General features: G+C 43.8%; 1 protein-coding gene across 6 annotated transcripts in view; it reads right to left on the bottom strand.

Moving 5' to 3' along the window:
• Window positions 1–5,364: 5,364 nt before the first annotated feature.
• LOC137426637 (zinc finger protein 407) overlaps window positions 5,365–17,097 on the bottom strand; it is a 115,475-nt gene continuing 103,742 nt past the window's right edge. For 5 of the 6 annotated variants that reach the window (XR_013623642.1, XR_013623643.1, XM_068115349.2 and 2 more), the window contains one exon: window positions 5,365–5,836. Coding sequence is in view for 4 of the 6 variants with exons in the window: in XM_068115349.2 (XP_067971450.2) it covers window positions 5,738–5,836 (99 nt within the window). In the remaining 2 variants the exon portion in view is untranslated. The remainder of the gene's footprint in view (window positions 5,837–17,097) is intronic. The other variant, XM_068115352.2, reaches the window with a different exon arrangement.

Genomic DNA, 17,097 nt, shown 5'->3' with positions numbered 1-17,097 from the left:
ATTTTTCATAGCGAACTTTTGAAACTCGCTCCTGCTGTTTAATACGAAACAAAGGGAGGAATCCCAGGGTGTGCTCATTTACCAAGCAGCTAGGTTGCACTTGCCAAGCCAGACGTTCCTTAACGGTCTTGAATGGAGTGCTTGCTAAAATGTTCAATCCACTTGGTGATCTCTCCACAATAAACTTGGAAAATGAACACACACCCAATGTTCTTGAGACCCGCCCATAGATCAGCTGTAATCTATATACCCCAAAGAGGAATGACCCTTCCTGCCCCTCCCGGAGTGAGCGGGTATTCTAGTTATGAAAATATTGAAGTCTACAATCATTGTATTGAAAAGAACATTCAAAGTGACATTGGATTTCCATTTTTTTCTGTAACTATAGTCGTTATATGACGTGATGGGTCAATTCTGATTTCAGATTCCAAATGAGCTCCAATTATTCGAGGACACGCTGTTTTACGTCGGTAGGGAATTTGTTGTTGTCATGTGTTATCAAACGGACATGTCGTATGGCCTGCATGAAATCATAGGTGTACACTGCATTCTAGCTCAGTGGGTGTTGTTACCTTGTGTTACAAAAATTCAAGCAACTGTGAATATCGATGACAGAGGGTCCCCCACACTTTGTACATTTAGTGAACTTTTTACATTTTCGTGTCTTCTTTTGTCCACTCTCACGACCCTCTCCATGAAAACCCTACCTACCGGTTATGAGTATCACCTGTGTTGCCCTCACTCTGTCTTGCACACTACCAAGAGGAATGCATAATAACACTGCGTGTGCAAACATCAAAACCAGGAAGCGGACGAGGTGTCAATCTCCAAAGGCTAGCACAGGTGCCCAACACAACACTTTGCCCCGATCCGATAACGAAGACGTCCATGTGAAGTCACAGAACACAGGTTGTCCCACTAAGGTGGTCATCACAGTGAAAATAAACAAGGGAAACGACGCAGGTAAGTGCAATCTTTTACAAATTACTACAAGATTTCATTTGTAGCATTTCGCAAAACTTGACTTGTATGTGCGTGTACAGTGTGCACATGTTGTAGCTGTGAAGCTTGAACATTTTGTCTTGTTGTGGTTTTGGAAGACCTCAGGGAGTCACACACAACACAAGGTATCCCCAGGGTAGTTATCTCCATAGCAATTGTGTTCAGTTAAAATAACCCCCTTCCTCCACCCTCGTATCAGCAGAAGGGAGAAGATGCGTTGTGAATGTAGTTAGAACTATCCCTTATGTGCTCTTCCTCATTCTCAAACACTCACTCCCCAACTCTGTACTCGAACCTCATTTTCCACCTCCAACACTCACTCCCCAACTCCATACTCGAACCTCACTCTCCAACTCCAACACTCACTCCCCAACTCCGTACTCGAACTTCATTCTCCAACTCCAACACTCACTCCCCAACTCCGTACTCGAACCTCATTCTCCAACTCCAACACTCACTCCCCAACTCCATACCCGAACCTCATTCTCCAACTCCAACACTCACTCCCCAACTCCATTCTCAAATCACATTCTCAAAACGATCCGTTCCAACTGTTTATTTGCCATTCCAGCACTTCAATGGTCATCGTGGCATTTTCAGCACTACCGGTGTTATTGCCGGACCGCCAAGCCAGGGCACTGCCGGTGTTGTGTCAGCCACCCAGCAACTAGGACCAATTGCGATGGCTGGATCGCAGCGTGCGAACCAATCGATGTGGCAGGATGCCGAAAGGCGGAAGTCAGTTGAGGCAGGAAGTAGGGCAATAAAAGCCTGACGGAGCAGTTTGTGGCGTGCTGAGAGCCGAGTTCTGGAGTTTGTGTGCTGAGTTCCTCTGCTGAGTTCTCACTCGCCAGCACCAGACACCTTTGTTATACACGAGTCATCCGGCTCACATTGGGTGAGGCCGGCGTCAACAACATATTCCCCACCGACTTCTCTTCCCTCCATCTATGAACCTTCCTTATCTAATTTCCTGGATGTCTGAGGCACTGATGGAAACAATGCTACAAACTATGTTGAGGCTGCAATGTGAATCCTAAAATATTCCATCTTTCAGCGTGTAAGGCCTTACAAGCCTGTCCAGCTATTATACTTATTGCTGAGTATGGCCAGGTACCATGAGCGGAAGTGCACCGATTTAGCCAATAGGTGAATAGATGTAACCGCATTGAGGAGATAGAGACCTTCCAGGGAATGGCAGGATCACTGTGGAAATGGTGACCCAGTTAGAACCTACCTTATTTGACGTATAAAGTTAATCTACTGCTGACAAGAAGTATCAGATGGATATGGAGATGACGATGTGCACGTGCGACGATCGCTTCAATTGTCGGTGCATCTTGTAAGCATCAATATGCCACAGTAAATCATCACAAGGTTCATTCTTTCAACTTCCTCTCCATCAGTGATAAGAAAATGCCCGGAAGCTGCTCTACCTGGCTACGGGACATGAAAACGTACCGGAGGGTTGGTTTGTCCCACTGACTGTAGGCCCCAGTGAAGCACCCCCAAGGAAAGAAATCCCTGCACCGGAGGATTGGTTTGTCCCACTGACTGTAGGCCCCAGTGAAGCATCCCCGAGGAAAGAAATCCCTGTACCGGAGGATTGGTTTGTCCCACTGACTGTATGCCCCAGTGAAGCACCCCCAAGGAAAGAAATCCCTGTACCGGAGGATTGGTTTGTCCCACTGACTGTAGGCCCCAGTGAAGCATCCTCGAGGAAAGAAATCCCTGTACCGGAGGATTGGTTTGTCCCACTGACTGTAGGCCCCAGTGAAGCACCCCCGAGGAAAGAAATGCCTGTACCAGAGCATTGGTTTGTCCCACTGACTCTAGGCCCCAGTGAAGCATCCCCGAGGAAAGAAATCCCTGTACCAGAGCATTGGTTTGTCCCACTGACTCTCGGCCCCAGTGAAGCATCCCCGAGGAAAGAAATCCCTGTATCGGAGCATTGGTTTGTCCTACTGACTGAAGGCCCCAGTGAAGCATCCCCGAGGAAAGAAATCCCTGTATCGGAGCATTGGTTTGTCTCACTGACTGAAGGCCCCAGTGAAGCACCCCCAAGGAAAGAAATCCCTGTTGATGTACATACACAACCTGGAGAACATTTGGAAGAAAGCACGTAGAGCAGAATTAGTGACCTGCACGATGATGTTGGACATTCCAGAATAGAATGGAACTTTGATGACATGGAAGCACATGCAATGTTTTTTTAAAAACAGGTGAGAGATAACCCCCAGGAACTAGTGTTAGCAGGTAAAACATTTGTACGGCAAAATCTAAAACTGAAGACCTATTCTGCAACTGCGTCCGCGCTAATGACATTTTGGAAGTATACTGGGGCTGCTGCTTCCTTGGCTTCAAGACATCATCTTGGACAGTAACAATCACAACGAGGTACACAAATGAAGGTCCAGCCCTTGGTGGCAGACACTGCCTTCATACAGGAAGGAAAATGGAAAATACCGAAGGAAAGCTGAAGAGCCGCAGCAGATCAAAGGGAAATGCATGCGTGAGCTAGCTCCCAAAAACGCGGCCAAGGATGGCTTCACATAACCTGGTCGGTGTGTTAGTGAATGGGAATTTGGGAAAACGTCTCTCATCCAAACGGTAGAATGCTTTAGGCCCAGTACTCCAAGTTCCTTGGAACATTGGAATGAGTTTGGGGATCCTGTATTTGCTTCCTTTTTTGTATTGTGGTTTGGAATCATCACACTTGTACATGTAGTTTATTATTTGTACATATTAAGGACTGGGATGTGATCTTTTTGGGTCAGCACCAATTTTAACATTCCCATGGGAACACCTTCCTTTTGATATCTGTGGTGCTGGGTTCGAATCCCACTCAGACCTGAGGTGATTTTTAACTGATGCTTTTCACGGTGGGAGACTCAGACAAATACAGTGCAGACACCACACTTTCTTCTTCTTCTTTCGTATGCAGCACGAGGCTGGGAGGCATTGATGGATCACCCACCCTGCCTGGGAAACACCGGAATGATGGTTTATAGCTGGGACCAAGATTCAAACCCAGGCAAGACAGTTTAGAGGAGAGTGTGCGTACGTACCTCCAGGCCATCCTGCCAGCTCCACCGCACCTTCTCAAATACCTGTAGAGCATCAATGGATTTAATCAAAACTTTTCCAAATTTTAGGGTGTGACTTGAAGTTTTATGCATTACTTTGTGATGTCACTAGTCGCATGGCATAGCAGCCATCTTGGATCAATAAAAAACAAACTTTAATCATTAATTTCTTTTAAAACATGAATGTTCAGATATGGTTCACCGTTCAAGGCCTAACCTGTTGTAAGGGGCAGCTTATCATAACTGCCGGCAGTTACATAGGAGGAAACTTGGAGGGATAAAGAATGTGGGGAAGAAAGACCACACAGGATAGGTAAGAGGGATGGTGGGGAACACGGGGAAGATAACATGAACACAAACAAGCAGATTTTAAAGAAAACAGGAAGAAAACAGGAAACAGAAAACAAGAAACAGAAAAACAGGAAGAAAACCTGGAAATATTGAAAGCTGTTGGGTTTGTGTAGTAACAGGTGTAGAAAAGATCATGATTTTGGATGCGGGATGACTTGAGATGGTGGTGAACAGCTGTCTCGAAGACCTTGAGGGAACAATGACATTGAAGAGAGTCCGGAAGGTGGTTCCACAGGTGGGAAAAGAGGAATGGAAGAGGCGAAGTGAGCAATGATTCTTGATTTTGGGAGTTTGACGAGAAGGGGATTGCTGTCAGACCCTATGAATCTTGCAGAGATCTCAAGGATGGGGGGCACGGGGAAGGGGGGTGAGGACAGAGCACAGATGCATCAAAACCAGAAAAGATTCAGTTGAAGACAGAGAGACCACCAACCTGTCTACGATGTGACGGTGATAGGCCCAGGTAGCCAGTTTCTTCACGGGAGATTCCAGGGGTCTTAAAAAGCCTTGGATTCCACAGCGTCAAGCTTGGCAAGGGAGAGGAAGCGGTGCCAGGCCAGAGTGGAGAGTAGTATTCCATAAGGCTGTGGATGAAAGCCTCGTCTGTGGATAACTATTCTCTCCTGTTTGTGGAACCACCTTCTGCAGATGGTTCAATCGTACTCGCTTTAAACAAAGGTGCCGTCCCTCGGGTGGACATTCAATCAGGTGTGTGCCATTCGCTCAAATTAGTTGGTGGACGTTAAAGATCCCACGGTGTCCTTCTGGACATGGGGACATGTCATGGGGACCGCAAGGCTAACCCCCGCTCTAGCAGGGAAAATGGCCTTAAAATGCATGTTGTTGTTGTTGTTGTTGGTGTCCTTGTGGAAGAGTAGATTCGTCATCGTTGTTACCCTGAACAAATACAGTCAAACCACCAGAAAATGATGCAAAAACTGGAAACAGCTCCATTTATTTGCAATGCAAAGTGTAATAAGTCAAATACTGGGAAGGAATGGCGATGCTTGTTCATTCACATCTCAATAAATGAAAACGATTAGGACTCTCACAAGGCCGCTCTTAACCTTTGGCAAGTGAAGCAGAGAAGTCAGACATGAAGAATAAATGAGATTCTGGTGCTGCCCAATGACTTGGACGAGTAAGAAAAGTCCCTCAAGCCTTAATTGTCCACATGGGAGTGCAGCACACACCGGGAAGCTAGATTCACCTCTCAACAAGTCCACCTCTCAAACGTGATGAACACCTGGCTGAAGGAAGTCCATTAGGTTGGAAGGAGTCGTGCATCACTCTGGTCGTTACTTGGTAGATTCGGGCAATGTGGAAGTGCTGGGATCACACTGTGGAACAACCTCTTCCTGTGTTAGAACGTAAAGAGTGTGCTCGAGTTCCTCTCCCTGCGCACTCAGACATGCCCATTCTCTGTTAGATTAACATTCCACTCATTAATCATGTACCGCACTCAGACATGCCCATTCTCTGTTAGATTAACATTCCACTCATTAATCATGTACCGCACTCAGACAGGCCCATTCTCTGTTAGATGAACATTCCACTCATTAATCATGTACCGCACTCAGACAGGCCCACTCTCTGTTAGATGAACATTCCACTCATTAATAATGTACCGCACTCAGACAGGCCCACTCTCTGTTAGATGAACATTCCACTCATTAATCATGTACCACACTCAGACAGGCCCACTCTCTGTTAGATGAACATTCCACTCATTAATCATGTACCACGCTCAGACAGGCCCACTCTCTGTTAGATAAACATTCCACTCATTAATCATGTACCACACTCAGACCAGCTCACTCTCTGTTCGATGAACGTTCCACTCATTAATCATGTACCGCACTCAGACAGGCCCACTCTGTTAGATGAACATTCCACTCATTAATCATGTACCGCACTCAGACAGGCCCACTCTCTGTTCGATGAACGTTCCACTCATTAATCATGTACCGCACTCAGACAGGCGCACTCTCTGTTAGATGAACGTTCCACTCATTAATCATGTACCGCACTCAGACAGGCCCACTCTCTGTTAGATTCATGTTCCACTCATTAATCATGTACCGCACTCAGACAGGCCCATTCTCTGTTAGATGAACGTTCCACTCATTAATCATATACCGCACTCAGACAGGCCCACTCTGTTAGATTCATGTTCCACTCATTAATCATGTACCGCACTCAGACAGGCTCACTCTCTGTTAGATGAACGTTCCACTCATTAATCATGTACCGTACTCAGACAGACCCATTCTCTATTAGATGACGTTCCACTCATTGATCATGTACCACACTCAGACAGGCCCACACTGTTAGATTCATGTTCCACTCATTAATCATGTACCGCACTCAGACAGGCTCACTCTCTCTTAGATGAACGTTCCACTCATTAATCATGTACCACACTCAGACAGGCCCATTCTCTGTTAGATGAACGTTCCACTCATTGATCATGTACCGCACTCAGACAGGCCCACTCTCTGTTGGATGAACGTTCCACTCATTAATCATGTACTGCACTCAGACAGGCCCATTCTCTGTTAGATGAACGTTCCACTCATTAATCATGTACCGCACTCAGACAGGCGCACTCTCTGTTAGATGCACGTTCCACTCATTAATCATGTACCGCACTCAGACAGGCCCATTCTCTGTTCGATGAACGTTCCATTCATTAATCATACTAGGGCATGCCCGTACTATATATATATCTAAAAGTATATCCCCCCCTCTATTTACATGCAATGGTTTGGTCCAAAGCGAACGGCTTGCGAGTACGGTGACAATCCCCCCCCTCTATTTACATGCAATGGTTTGGTCCAAAGCGAACGGCTTCCGGAGTTTGGTAAAGAAATCGCCATCGCGTGCACAAACGCGCAGGAAAGCGAATGAATCGCAAATTCGGTTTTATTAGTTTTAAAACATAGTTTAACGCCAACATAGTTTGCAAACGTGAAATAAATGAATACGCTCTCAAATGTGCCATCCGAGGCAGAGTGTGTCCTCCACGTTCGGCACACGCGATCGTTCGCTGCTCTCTGATTGGTTGAATCGTTTTTTGGACATAGCTCGGTAAGTAATTGTCCGATTAATATGAAACCTTGAAAAGGCACATCCTCGGGTCCCCAGCAATATACCTGGCAAGTTAAAAGTATATCGGACCCGTGGTTGTCGAGAAACAGCGGTCACAGACAAACAAACGTACAGACGTACAAACGTACAGACGTACAGAGATTACTGGAATTATAGATAGATACCGCAATCAGACAGGTCCACTCTCTGTTAGATTCATGTTCCACTCATTAAACATGTACCGCACTCAGACAGGCCTATTCTCTGTTAGATGAACGTTCCACTCATTCTTTCTTATATTATAAGCGTGAAAGTTTGTCTGTTTGTTTGTTTGTTTGTCTGTTCCGAAACAGCGTCGCCATTTCTCAACGGATCTTCACCAAATTTGGCACGGGGGTCCCTATGCACCACAGAATCACTGATGAACCAAAAAATTCCACCGCCCCCACCCCCACCCCCCCGGGGACCAGATTTGGCATTTCTCAACGGATCTTCACCAAATTTGGCACGGGGGTCCCTATGCACCACAGAATCACTGATGAACCAAAAAATTCCACCGCCTCCACCCCCCCCCCCCCCCGGGGACCAGATTTGGCATTTCTCAACGGATCTTCACCAAATTTGGCACGGGGGTCCCTATGCACCACAGAATCACTGATGAACCAAAAAATTCCACCGCCTCCACCCCCCCCCCCCCCCGGGGGACCAAATATGCCATTTCTCAACGGATCTTCACCAAATTTGGCAGGGGGGTCCCCATGCACCACAGAATCACTGATGAACAAAAAAAAAACCCGACCACCCCCACCCCCACCCAAGTGTGGGACCAAATTTGACATTTCTGCACTGCCTCCAAATCAAAGCTATTTCATCCTAGGATACTCTCTCATGGGATGTTTCAGTAGGCGATTGTTCACAGCCATTTGCAATAATGTTTACAAATATTGGTATTGTCAGTACAAAAGGTAAGATATAGTTATATTGATTTTGGTGTATGTTTTTCCGTCAATACGCATATTGTTTTTCACTCAGTCGTGTCATATACTACTCAACACTAACGTATGTTTTTCAGTCCATAGAGATATTGTTCTTCACTCAGTGGTGTCATATACTACTCAACACTAACGTTTCAATACATTTGTGTTTTTCTCCTTTCTTACAGACAATCACATCTCAGTAACTTCGTAAATGGGACCTAAGAGGCAACGTTCTGCAAGTGCAGATGCACATGCAATACAAGTACAACAAAAGAGACAAAGAGAGTCCTCAACAAAGAGAGAAGCTCGACTTTCAGCCCAGCGAGCCAGACAGGCACAACTGAGATCAGCTCAAACTCCTGCTCAAACACAAGCGCGAATTGCTGCACAGCAGACCAGACAGGCACAACTGAGATCAGCTCAAACTCCTGCTCAAACACAAGCACGAATTGCTGCACAGCAGACCAGACAGGCACAACTGAGATCAGCTCAAACTCCTGCTCAAACACAAGCGCGAATTGCTGCACAGCAGACCAGGCAGACAGCACTCAGGGCTGCAGAAACTCCGGCCCAGACAACTTCTAGAAAAGCGGCCGATTTAGCCAGACATAACCCCAGTGTTATGCATCTTGAGATCCATTTGGAAAATGGGGAAAGAGTTTACTTCACAGAAGAAACCGTGCTGCAACGAGCCCAGCAGCCACCTAGGACCAAACTAACTGCATTCTTTGATTTGTGCAAACAGGATTCTTTTGCTAAAAGTCTTCTCTACTGTGAAGTGCCCAGATATTACACCTGGCAAGAAGGGAAAAAGGTATTTCAGCCAAGAAAGCAAGGTGCAACAATCCCTGGACACCCTCACATCAGATCCAGTCAAGTGTTAGGTCGTGTCAACACTGTTCATCACAGCAACTCTGAGTGCTTTTATCTCAGACTCCTCCTGCACAACATTCATGGTCGAACCTCATTCCAGGATCTCAAGACAGTTGCTGGATATGTCTAATAATAATAATAATAATAATAAAGGAGTCTTATATAGCCCCATCAAGCAGAGTAAACGACCCTCATGGCGCTTTACATTATCATGCGAACGCACACACACCGCACACACATACACAAACATACACAGACACACCTTCACTCTTGCCCTATTCCTCTCCCTCCCCATTCAAAACTCACAGATGTGTACTCCCCCTCCTCCCCCCCTCCCTCCCCCGCACATGTACACAGACATACTCTCGATCTCTGTCCCACCTCAAACCAAAGAGAAAACAGGACTTAGACTTTGAAAGACTCATGAAACAGATAGGTTTTGAGGGAGGTTTTAAAGGCAGGAAGAGAGTCAACATGTCGAACAGAGGAAGGCAAGTCATTCCAGAGCAGAGGTGCAGCAAAGGAAAAGGATTTCTCGCCAAACGACTTGGTGCTGGTGCGCGGCGGCGCAAAGGTCATAGAGTCGTCGCTTGAACGAAGCCGTCGCTGAGGTTCATAGAGAGTGAGCAAATCAGAGAGATAGTGAGGTCCCGCTCCACACAATGATTTATAACATAGTGTGCAAATTTTGTATCGCACACGAGCAGAGACAGGCAGCCAGTGTAAAGATTCAAGAAGCGGAGTAACATGGTCAGACTTCTTCGTCTTACAGACAAGACGAGCGGCAGAGTTTTGAACCTTTTGTTCAACATACCGTGAAGCTTGCCTGAGAAGAGGTCTCTTGAAAGATGATGCACACTGGAACAGTACCTTGGAAGAGGCTGCAGTCTCGCATTCTCCAAGCAAGATGAGGAGCCTCTTTGCTATCATTATCTGTGCCTGTTCACCATCCAATCCTGAGCAACTCTGGCATAATCACCAGGACAGCATGACAGAAGACATACTGTATCAAGCACAACAAGAGTCAAAAAACCCAAACCTGCAGTTTACCTCTGCCATGTACAACCAAGCACTGGTACTCATTGAAAATACTGTACAGTCCATGGCTGGCAAGGATCTTCAACAGTGTGGACTGCCTGCTCCTGTACGAACTGAACCTGCAACTCTCAGTCGAGAGATGCTTCAGGCAACCACCTATGACATTCAACAGCTGCAACAGTATGTCCACCAAAATGAACCACTCTTGGTTCCAGATCAAAAAGAAGCTTATACAAGGATCAAACAATTGTTGACATCTGACTCGGGTGGAATTGTTTTCCTTGATGCCCCTGGTGGAACAGGCAAAACGTTTTTGATCAACTTAATTTTGGCACAAGTTCGTTCACTACAGCAGATTGCTATGGCAGTGGCCTCATCTGGAATTGCTGCAACTTTGCTCACAGGTGGCAGGACTGCTCATTCTGCCTTTAAGCTGCCACTCAACCTGGCCCACAATGAGAGTCCTGTGTGCAACATTGGCAAAGGATCTGGACAGGCACAGGTTCTAAAGCAGGCCAAGCTGATAGTATGGGATGCGTGCACAATGTCTCACAGACTTGCATTTAAGGCTCTCGATCGCACCTTACAGGATCTCAGAGGTAACGCTAAAATCATGGGTGGAGTCACACTCTTGCTCTCTGGAGATTTCAGGCAAATTCTACCAGTCATTCCAAAGGGTACACCTGCTGATGAGTTGAGAGCATGCCTCAAAGAATCCCATATTTGGAGACGAGTGGAAAAACTCCATCTTTCTACCAACATGAGAGTTGCATTTAATAGAGATGTCTCAGCAGGCCAGTTTCCAAAGGTTTTGCTTCAACTGGGCAATGGTCGGCTACCAGTAGTCACTGAGACTGCAGATGTCACAATACCCCCAAATTGTGGAACAATCATCAACACATCTGAAGAAATGCTATTAAAGGTTTATCCGAGCCTCTCACAGAATTATAAAAACCATGAGTGGCTTTGTGAACGTGGCATCCTTGCTCCCAAAAATGACATTGTGCAGGATATTAATGCCACCAGCATTCAACAGCTACCAGACCAATCCACATGGTACAAGTCAGTTGACACTGTAGTTGATCTTGACAATGCTGTCAACACCTTTTTCTTCTTCTTCTTCTATAAAAGGATGCTTTCGACTTGCTCACCAAATCTATTGTGGAAGTGTAACTCATTGGTTGGGACTAGTAACGGAGCAGGTAGTCCAGGTGGTTCGTAAGAATGTCAGGAATGTATCTCAGAACATGGAACCTGGGAGTTCCTTTGTCCACCTTTATCACGGCCCCGGGCTAACACACATTCCCAAGCCCGTACTATTGTTTGGACATCGGGATGCAAAGAGGGTGAAGGAACTCCCCAGCAGGGGGGCAAGCATGGATGACCTCGGAGCATTTAGCGGAGAGAGGATTAGCGCGGCGGTGCCCATATAAACGAGAACATACTTTGAGTCAACACATTTGTCATCAGAATCTCTGCCCAAACGGAACGAACGAGTACGGAACAAGGACAGCGCAGAAGACCGACCGAAGAAGAACCAACGACTTGAATTACCAAATTCGTTATTGTATTGTAGTTCTTTATTATATTGAAACAAGTGAATTATTAGTTAATAAAGCATTGCTTTTGTAAAAGCTGTTTGGTCATATCGGAGCCTCCTGAGTCCTTTAACATTCCCGAACAATCTGGTGGCCCGTACGCAGATCAATTGGACACATCGGCAAGATCTTTCTGAGAGGTAAGCATGTTCTTGTTCTTGTCCAATATGATGTACGAACGTGGGAATAGTTATTCTGTATATACATGGAGGATGTGGTGTTTGGGCTTCTCCACGCACTATTGGTGCACAGAAGCCCTGATAAGGAAAATGTAGATGAGACCCTTTTTGCTCAGGTTCTGTGTAGCACTGCACAAATATCCATATGAGTGGGGCCTGGGTGCTGTGTAATTAATTAGTACACAAAGAACCAATTACTAGGGTGCTGAATAAACACAAAAGATCCATTGGAGCGGGACTCCCGGTGCTGTGATTTATTCAAAGAACCAATTTTTGTAAGAATTAAGATATGATTTTTGTCGACATTATAAATACTTTAATATATGTAACGATTTTTGTAACGATCGTCCTGCAAAAGGTCTGCTCGTTCTTTTTCCTTTGAGTCGTAAAATCCTGTTGAATTCTCATTAAAATGCGGAATTAAGTACGCTGTCTGATGATGGAGATCCTTGATGCGAATCAGGAAAAGTGAATGAGCGGACAAAGTCACGGATGGAACATCGACAAACGGTTTTAGCTATTATTCGTGTTTTTCTAGCGATCTGTAAATACGGGTTTTTGCGCTGTGTAAATAAATGCGCCAGTTCGTCTGACACGCGTCACTGAGAAACACGCGTCTGTAGGCTTGCCTGCAATTGGGACCGTGTGTTGGCGAGGATGCGTACGTTAGACGCTGGTTATTAAAAGCCTCACTCTATACTGGAGGCAAATCGACCCATGAAGTGCACCATGGGGCGATTTGTTTGCCGGTTCTGTAAGGCCCGTACACGTGTACAATCGTGTACACTCGTTTGTAGCACTTACAACGTACTTTTGAGTTGCCTGCCCAAATGGTAGGCGACTCGCTTGGCGGAGGAGAGGAAGCGGACAATGGAATTATATATATATATATCTTTTCCCCCATTCCAATTTATGATACCGTGACAAAACGGCTTATATCTTTGAAATGGCGAGTTGGATTTAGACAAATTAAACGAAATTGTGTAGGACGGAAACCGTGGGTCCAAGGAGAAAGAAAAAAAAAAAAAAAAGGGTGGAGGAGGGAAAAAAAAATTCCCGACATTTCTTATAACACCTAAAACTCATTCGATTAACATATAAATTAATGACAGACAACGCCATCTGATGCCGGTCCAGAATTATTATGAAAGATGGCGATTGGATGAAAATTGCATACCGATGCCCCAGGAAAAAATCGAACATTTTTCCCTCATTGTCCCTCATTGTCCCTCATTTCCATTTCGGCTACCTGTCTCTTGCTCCCGCTCCTTCTCCCTCCCCTCCCTCTAGTTCCCATTGGCAGACGTTTTTGCGAGAAGCAAAACGTTTTGCAGGAAGCTTCCAGGAAGCAGAGCCAGTGCTTTTGTTTTTTGTGTTTTCCTCTGCTCCCTGGGCTCGCAGTGCTGTACGTTGTTTCACTTGGGTTGATTTAATTAAATTCCTAAAAGATACATCTTCGGATGAAGCACTTGTGGTTTACTTATGCTATTAGCCAATTGAGTAAGAAAATATTTTGTGATAATCTTTATTGAGTTAAATTATACAATTAATCAATCAATTAGCGTACACCTCTCCCTCCAAATGCAGCCTCTATGACGCGCCGCGGCAATGCTGCGCTGTAGGATATTTAATTATTTGGCATGGGGGCAATGTACTTTGAATGTATCTGCACTTGTTAGTTTTATTTTTACTTTTCAGTCTTTCCATTCATTGTTCTCTTGGTCATGCAATTTTTTGAAGACATGTATGTCATGATTATGAGTGAGATATAATTACAGGAAATGTGTGCTGTTCTTGTTTGTTGAGTATGAGAAAATTTGGTGCAGGATTCGTGGAATGTTCAAGACCGGACATGATCATTGAATTCAGTTTGCTGATATTGAAATCCCATTCGAATGTCAAGTAAATCGGATGAAAATTGAGGATTTTTGAAATTGTTGTTGACTTTGGCCCATGTTGAAGAAAAAAGTTGTTGGTTGAATTAGGTGGCTGATATTTAAATCCCATTCGAATGTCAAGTAAATCGGATGAAAATTGAGGATTTTTGAAATTGTTGTTGACTTTGGCCTATGTTGAAGAAAAAAAGTTGTTAGTTGAATTAGGTGGCTGATATTTAAATCCAATTCAAATTTCAAGTAAATCGGATGAAAATTGAGGATTTTGAAAATTGTTGTTGACTTTGGCCTAAGTTGAATAAATAGTTGTTGGTTCAATTTCAGTTTGCCGATAAGTAAATCCAATTCAAATTTCAAGTAAATCGGATGAAAATTGAGGATTTTGAAAATTGTTGTTGACTTTTGGCCTAAGTTGAATAAATAGTTGTTGGTTCAATTTCAGTTTGCTGATAAGTAAATCCAATTCAAATTTCAAGTAAATCGGATGAAAATTGAGGATTTTGAAAATTGTTGTTGACTTTTGGCCTAAGTTGAATAAATAGTTGTTGGTTCAATTTCAGTTTGCTGATAAGTAAATCCAATTCAAATTTCAAGTAAATCGGATGAAAATTGAGGATTTTGAAAATTGTTAGCGATTAATCAATTAATTCGTTGATTTTATAAATGACTTATTTAATTAAATTCCTAAGAGATACATCTTCGGAAGAAGCACTTGCAGATTGGTTATGCTATGAGCCAATTGATTAAGAAAGGGAAAAAACGTTCTGTGGTGGCCATGTTGGATTTCTTGAAAACCTTTAAAATGCATCCCTGCGTTCATTTTTCGATCGATTGAGGTGAAATTTTGAACAATAGGATCAGGGAGGGGAGAAATGGGAAATTTGAGGTATTAAAGTTACGGAACTCAAAATATCTAGGTTTGGATGTGCAGTCATTAATATTAGGTTTGTTTTGATGATAATCCTAATATTTGATAAATATTAGGGTTTGTCAAAGAAAATGGAAGTTATGTCTTTGGAAAATTTTCAAAATTTGTAAGGGACCTTGCATGAGTCCAACAAAACAATTTTTCAGTTTAATGGTAGTTGGATTTTGTAAATAAAAAATATATATATATATACAGACATATATTAAGGGTAAATTGACAAGTTTCTGATTGGATTAAGATATGAACATATGAACAATGATATTGTGATAATTGTTGAAATGTCACAAATTTATTTTCGGATTGTAGGTTATTTAAGGTCTAATGGGATTAATGTGTATGTTGGAACATTTTGAAAAGAAATATGGATATATGGCATTACTAAAAAAAGAAACCAAGCAATTGAGAGTTCTTGGGTTAATGGGATATAAATAAATGCATCTACAAGTTGATGGTTTAATGACATTATAGGGTTCCAATGCAGAATGATTGCACGAACTTGGGAAAGAACTTTCAAGCCCTATGGGATAAATTGTGTATTACAAACAATGGAGTTTCAAAATTTAGTATGCTGGAAGGAATTTTACAGTCCCATTTCAGGACCCAATGAACTGTTTAATATCTGCCATCAATTGTGGCTGTCTCACGAATGAAGGATGAGTTGCCTTTAGTGGTTGCAAAGAGAATTTGTGGTGACCAGGCAAAATTGGGAAAATATGTCAGATATGACCCTAGTACAGAACAGTGATTCATCAATTAACATGAGCTATGGATCTGAGGTGACGACCGATGATCTTCAATCTCAGTCAATGGATGGATCTATCCTGACATCATTGGGGAAAGGGCATGTGCAGGGAGTCATCTAGAGTGATTAATGTGATATTATTGATGAATATTGATAGATTAATTGAAATTGAATAATGGAACTGATGTAATTGAATTGATTTAATTGAATAAATTGATTGATTGATTGAGCAAAATGCGGTCTCAAGAAAGAAGCTTTGATATCTTGGTGAGATATTATCAGTGTGAAGACAACCTTGGAAAATTGAGCAAGATGGTGAGTCTATATATAGATATATATATGTGCGGTTACCATTGTGTGATTTTCCCTTTGACAGAGCGAGATACCTGTGGATTCACCCATTTTATACTGACCCATTTGGCTCATCTATTGATCTGTGAGATTGGGTTGTGCAAAAGCCACAGGTGAGATTCTCTGGAAATCACCGTGTGAACAGGTGGAGAGATCCTTCCTGGAGGTACGAGTGAAGCTTTAGAGGAACCTGGAACAAGCTACAACACATCCAACGCCACTTTGATAAAAGGTGGAACAGACCCCCAGTAGATTTATTTACAGTTTATATAGTACAGGTGTGTACAGGTGTATTCCAAAGCACAGATCCTAGTAATCTACCTGGTACATTGAGGGAATACTGAGTGTTATTCACATACAGGCAGAATGGGGAATGGAGTCTGCAAGGGTAAACAAGGTCAACTGGACTTGTCCCAAAGAGGTACTTGTATCAACCACATGTATCAGCAATATGGTCCAGATTCACTTAAAGATGTGGAATCCTGGCATGAATGGACAAAAGGGAGAAAAAAAGGAATTCCCCAAGGATGGCACATTTGACAGGAACACATTGGAAACACTCAGAGAAGAATTAGAAGCAAGAGACAGACAGAAGTTGAAGGTGGATTGGAAACCATTTTATTACTGGGACATCGAGTCTAGAGACAGGGAGACCAGAACGAAAATGGGGGGTGTGAAGAAAGAAATGAAGCAGATACAACATAGATTGGAAAACGTATCCACTCGAATGCCTCTTGAAGTTAGCAATGGAAAGCGATCCCAGTCCAGAGTGTACCCAGAAGCAAGGTCATACGAGATAAATGAACTGGAAGAGGAAACTCCTCCACCCTATCGGCGAGTATATCTCCCACAGGAGGTACCTGCACCTCTACCTGCCGAAGGACCGGTACAGAGTGGAACGATTGGCTCTAGCCGACAGAAGACAGGTGAAAGCAGTGCCCCAGTTGAAGTAAATACCCAAGAGGGTGCAACTGGAGGACAGGAACC

Source organism: Myxine glutinosa, chromosome 5, assembly GCF_964187855.1.
Source record: "Myxine glutinosa chromosome 5, kmMyxGlut1.1, whole genome shotgun sequence".
NCBI classification, from domain to species: Eukaryota; Metazoa; Chordata; class Myxini; order Myxiniformes; family Myxinidae; genus Myxine; species Myxine glutinosa.
The sequence above is the reverse complement of the archived record's forward strand: the minus strand, read 5'-3'. Positions and strand labels throughout refer to the sequence as shown.